At 37.0% G+C, this 6,396-nt stretch overlaps 1 protein-coding gene across 1 annotated transcript in view; it reads left to right on the top strand.

The window, feature by feature from the left end:
• The first annotated feature begins 1,972 nt into the window (after positions 1 to 1,972).
• The window catches only part of LOC136840048 (axoneme-associated protein mst101(1)-like), a 6,248-nt gene continuing 1,824 nt past the window's right edge, over positions 1,973 to 6,396 (top strand). Inside the window, exon 1 of the mRNA XM_067106364.1 lies at positions 1,973 to 2,157. Coding sequence (XP_066962465.1) covers positions 1,973 to 2,157 — 185 coding nt within the window. The remainder of the gene's footprint in view (positions 2,158 to 6,396) is intronic.

Here is a 6,396-nt window from a genome sequence, read left to right on the forward strand (position 1 = left end):
TATATATATATATTTTTGAACTTGGACACAGCTGGGTCATGTACAAGCTTCCACGTGTAGAAAGGAGAGAGAGAGAGAGAGAGAGAGAGAGAGAGAGAGAGAGAGAGAGAGAGAGAGAGAGGAGGCGTAGGGATCCTACGCAGGATTAACGATAGAGTCTAGTAATCCTGGCACGTACGCAAGAAGAAATCGTAGTAGTACCAGAGTCACACTCCTCAACTCGCAAGCAAACGTTCGCGCCTAAATCATGAAGATTGTTACCTCAGGAAGTGAGGAGGAGGGAGGAGGAGGCCTCATCGTATCTGAATGAGAAGGAACGTACAACAATTAATTTATTAATAGCGTATATTCTAGACCTATTCATCTATTATTATTATTATTATTATTATTATTATTATTATTATTATTATTATTATTCAGAAGATGAAGAACACTATTCATATGGAACAAGCCCACCAAAGGGGCTACTGACTTGAAAGTTTTAGCTTCCAGAGAATATGTTGGTGTTCATTAGAAAGAACCAACAGAAGGTAACAGGAAATGCAGAAAGAAGAAATCACTTATCAAAAAAGCAAAAATAAATCAACGAATCAATAAATTAATCGATAAAAATGTACAGAAAATATTAAAATACAAGGAGCATTGTTTTAGGGCAGTAATGCGTTGCATCTTCGCTTGAACTTCTGAAGAAGTTCCAGTTGTCAGTACAGAGAGACTGTCCCACAGTCCAGAGGTGTGAGGAGGAATAAAGGCCCTCTGGAATTTTCCAGAAGTTCGACAGCGAGGTTAAACATTTACTGGCCTTAATCTACTCATAGGGTATTCGGCCATTATCTATTCTGTCAGAAATTCGTTAAATAACCAGCGATAGAACCCTGGGAATTTTAAAGAGACCTCCTCCTCTTAGACCGCTGTTTTGGTGTCAAGGAGAGATGCGCAATTCTGTCCCGCGTAATTCAATTGTTATGCTGACTCGGTGTTATCCTTGGCTTCCGATCGGCGCTTCGCTCTTGTTTATTATCATGCGCGGTTCGGTTCTACGTTTACTTCCTCAGTTACTCCACCATTTCGCTTGTTTTTATGAGATGTTCGTTGTTGCTTTTTAGTTTTCTGTAAGAAAAAACTATTGTGCCGGCTTTGTCCGTACGCACTTTTTTCTGTCCGCACTTTTTCTTTCCGCCCTCAGATCTTAAAAACTACTGAGGCTAGAGGGCTGCAAACTGGCATGTTGATCATCCACCCTCCAATCATCATACATACCCAATTGCAGCCCTCTAGCCTCAGTAGTTTTGATTTTATTTAAGCTTAAACTTAACCACAATCATGCTTCTGGCAACGATATAGGCCAGGCCACCACCGGGGCGTGGTTAAAGCTTCATGGGCCGCAGCTCATACAGCATTCTACCGAGACCACCGAAAAATAGATCTATCTTCGGTGGCCTTGATTAGACGCAGCAGCGGCCGTACAGAAAACTCGATTGCGCAGAAGAAACTTCGGCGCATTATGTACCTGTTTACAGTATTGCTAAAGATTTGTCCATTACTTTTAATATACTTCTCTCGTCGGTGTTATTAAGAAAACCTTTGTTTATTGAAACTTAATGAACTCTCTGCACGTAAGAGAATGATTCTCTAGATAGGTCCAGTGACTAATGGCGATCCGTGGCCCTCATACAGATAGTATGGCCAATGACTTTGTCTATTCCTTTTAATATACTCCTCCCGTCGGTGTTATCAAACAGAACCTTTGTTTATTGAAACATGATGAACTCTCTGCACGTAAGGGAATGATCTTCCAGATAGGTCTAGTGACTAATGGCTATCCGTGGACTAGATAGTATTGCCAATGACTTTGTCTATATCATTTAATATACTCCTCTCGTCGGTGTTATGAAACAAAACCTTTGTTTCTTGAAACTTGATGAATTCTCTGCGCATCAAGGAAGGGTTCTCTAGATAGGTCTAGTGGCTCATGGCGACCCAAGACACACTGGGCGTAAGGGAACGATCCTCTGGCTACATGGGTCTAATGGTTAATGGTTCTCCATGGCTCCCATGTGTAGAAGTCGACAGCCCCTTTTATACCGGAAATCATAACACCCGCCACTTAAATTCAGGCCACATCCAGCGTACTTCGAAGGACACAAGACATCTGCCGTGATTTGTAGGGCGAGAAGAAGGATATCAATTCCTATACTGAATTGTAGTGCCAGTTCATCGAAGGACTTTCCTAGGATAGAATTTCAGTTGTATCTGAGATCCTCTTCGTTATTTACGTTGACAAACCGTTTGGCAGTGAGTCTATGGACTCCTTGTGTCCTCGGGGATTCTAATACGACGACTCCTGAGGGCACCGGAGATACTAAGCTTAAAAATAAATTGGGAGAGGTCAAGAAACCTACAAAGGTCATTTGAAGACATTTCTATTCACAAAGAGTTATGGTGAGAGAGAGAGAGAGAGAGAGAGAGAGAGAGAGAGAGAGAGAGAGAGAGAGAGAGAGAGAGTTTCAAGAAAACAATAGAGTATTAGTGAAGAATGAATAGGACCACTGAGGGCCTCCAAAAATGAGCTTGGAGAGAGTGATAACTTGTGGTGAAGAAGACTCCCCTTTGGGTATTCCGTAGCTACGCCTGGTGGTAAAGAGATAAAAGGCGCATAAGTCATACTAAAATGACGCTACGCTTAGACACTTAGGATTAAGGTAGATGTTTGAGAAGGACCATTCCTAGGAATGGGAATTTATTCTCAGGATGACCATTCCAATAATAGTTTTCAGCTAGGGAGACGTTTGATTGCTACACCTATTTATTTTCCCAAAACCGTAATTTTTGGCTTTCTTACGGTGCTAGACCTATTTATTTTCCCCAAACCGTAATTTTTGGCTTTCTTACGGTGCTAGGCCTATTTATTTTCCTAAAACCGTAATTATTGGCTTTCTTACGGTGCTAGGCCTATTTATTTTCCTAAAACCGTAATTTTTGGCTTTCTTACGGTGCTAGACCTATTTATTTTTCCAAAACCGTAATTTTTGGCTGCTAAACCTATTTATTTTCCCCAAACCGTAATTTTTGGCTTTCTTACGGTGCTAGACCTGTTTATTTTCCCAAAACCGTAATTACTGGCTTTCTTATGCTAGGCCTTTTATTTCCTAAAACCGTAATTATTGGCTTTCTTACGGTGCTAGTATTTATTTTCCTAAAACCGTAATTTTGGCTTTCTTACGGTGCTAGACCTATTTATTTTTCCAAAACCGTAATTTTTGGCTGCTAGACCTATTTATTTTCCCCAAACCGTAATTTTTGGCTTTCTTACGGTGCTAGACCTGTTTATTTTCCCAAAACCGTAATTACTGGCTTTCTTACGGTGCTAGGCCTATTTATTTTCCTAAATCCGTAATTTTTGGCTTTCTTACGGTGTTAGACCTATTTATTTTCCCAAAACCGTAATTTTTGGCTGCTAGACCTATTTGTTTTCCCAAAACCGTGATTTTTGGCTTTCTTACGGTGCTAGACCTAGTTATTTTCCCAAAACCGTAAATGTTGACTTTCTTACGGTGTTAAACCTATTGAAAAACCTCAAATAGTACAGAACACTCATCTCTCATACTGTTTACGTAATTCTGCCCCGCAATGCAACTGATAGAACTGTTGTTGGAATTCGCATCTTGCCAAAACCCACTCTTCTTCCAGGGACAACCAAACAGGCTCTGTGAAATGACATGCATTTCGGAGCATCGCGGCCCCAACTCCCAACTCCCATAGCCCCCATATAAAAACCAGCACGTCCCCATTCTGTATGCAATGAGATGAAGAATCTTTCTCCCAATTAGGGACGTACGCACTAAAACCGGTTTGATAAATATCTCGGTTCCACGAGGAATGGAATGGTTCGATTTGAAAAAATGGCCGACTTGGCATCTGAAGGTTGGGGCAGAGACTGTCCAGCTCTCATATAATCAAGGGTTCGACCGTCCCAGTTAACAGTTGCGGGAAGGAAACTTCAAAGTCAAGGTAAGGCGAGGAAGAACAACAGTTATTCAAGGTTTTGCTGGTCTGCAGCCATTCAAGGCTCTGATGTGCAGAGGACAGTTCTGCACTGGACTGGCTGCCATAACTAGTCTGTGTAGAGGTAGAAAAAGTGATTTTTCTTTTTTTCTAATTTTTTAGCAGTTAGCATTTACCAATTTTATTTTTTTGGCTACATTTTTAATAATCTTCAAGAGTTGTAGAATATATTTCTTGATTTGTGATTTGTAATGCTTGTGGATACTCTTATATATATATATATATATATATATATATATATATATATATATATGCATTTATATATATATATATATATATATATATATATATATATATATTATATATATATATATATATATATATATATATATATAAATAAATAAATAACATAAGTATTACAAATCATAAATCAATATATATATGTATATATATAATATATATTATATATATGTATATATATATATATATATATATATATATATATATATATATATATATATATACATATATATAAGTATCCACAAGTATTACAAATCACAACTCTTAAAGATTATTCTGACACTTATGTATATATATATATATATATATATATATATATATATATATATATATATATATATATATATATATATATATATATATATATATATATATATATATATATATATATATCTACATTATAGAATAAACCACACAAATCCTAAATCCTTTTCCGTCTGTAGGATTTTAAACTTCCGGTTCTCAAGGATAATCTAGGATTAGGATGGGGATCCTCGTGACGTAAACCTCCGGTTCTCAAGTAGGCATTTAGGCTTGGGATGTAATCCCTTACATGATTTTCTCAATCCTGGCTGCAACTTAACCCAGTCGACTAACGGCCAGGTACTGATTCTCATTTTAGGTCGACGGGGGATCGATCCCGGGGCAATAAATATCGATAGATTAGTCTCAGCATTGATGAAGTTGGATTTAGCATTAAATTCTCTCAGTAATGAGAAAAAATCTCAATAATAATAATAATAATAATAATAATAATAATAATAATAATAATAATAATAATAATAATAAATTCGCTTAATTAAGTCGCTAGCTTGATAACCATGACGTCACTTCCGGTCGCCATTCAAACGAGCGTCTAATTATTATGCAAAGCTTTTTCTTAGAAATGGATTTGAAATATGAAATTACACAAGACACATAGTTGGAATTTCCTCTGGGCATTCGCAGGAAATTGCTGAAGTCGTTAAACAGACTCTTTAGTGATTATTATTATTATTATTATTATTATTATTATTATTATTATTATTATTTATTATTATTATTATTAATTATTATGAAGATGAAACCTGTTCATATGGAACAATCCACAAAAGGGACCACTGACTTGAAATTCAAGCTAAATAAAAAAAATGTAAGTGAATTATTAAAATACAAGGAGAATTGCATTGCAATCTCGCTGATTGGCTCAATCTTGAATGAATATAACAAGATTTAGAATATTTTTTTGGGTGTGGAATTATAAATCACGTAAAAAAAGGAAATGATATTATATTAGATCAGCTTCAGTTTTACCAAGGACTTTTTTTTAATGAAAATTTACTGCTCCAGATTCTTTTTATTCTTGAATTTTGAAAAGGTGTAGGCCTATCAGGACAATTTTCTGAAGCGAGATTTCGATAAGAGACTTTAGGCTTGAGTTTTCGCATAATAAACATTTCTGGAGGGGATTACTATTCATTTATAAAAGTATTTAAACTTCTAGTGGGCCTAAAAGATAAGCGAAGTGACTTGAACTTAAAAAAAATTCACGTTGGAACAACCAATACTCTCGTTGGTATGAGTCTAGTGAGCGATTACATCTGCATAAGAGGGGCGACAATGTTCGTCAGTTTCTCTCATATTTAGGATCTGTTGTGTTTCACCATGTTTTTTTTTTGTTTCATCATTGATTTGACGCTGTTGAATGTTCGTTACTAGATGGTATGTGTCAGAACATAAACACACAATATATAAAAATATCCCACCCCTGCTTACACTAACCAAAAACCATTAAATCTGAAGCCGAAATCGGCGTACGCGCAAACGAACGCAAACGAAACAACCCCCCAGGTCTGTGAACGAGTGCAAGTTTACCAACAAATCGAGCAAGGGAGTGGCTCCATAATCTCCATTCCTCGTCCCCCCTACCATATCTTATTGTATGGTGACCGCTGACCTTCAAATCAAGGTCAGACAAAGACGTTCTTCAAGAACAAAGCGTACGAGAGATGAGAACAAGATGGGTTTGTCCGTGCAGGGTCGGGATAGATAATCCTGCATTGTCATGGATGGCTGATTCTTATTGGTCTAGAGTCTAGGCTGTTAGACACT

This window comes from Macrobrachium rosenbergii, chromosome 1 (genome assembly GCF_040412425.1).
Source record: "Macrobrachium rosenbergii isolate ZJJX-2024 chromosome 1, ASM4041242v1, whole genome shotgun sequence".
Taxonomy (NCBI): domain Eukaryota; kingdom Metazoa; phylum Arthropoda; class Malacostraca; order Decapoda; family Palaemonidae; genus Macrobrachium; species Macrobrachium rosenbergii.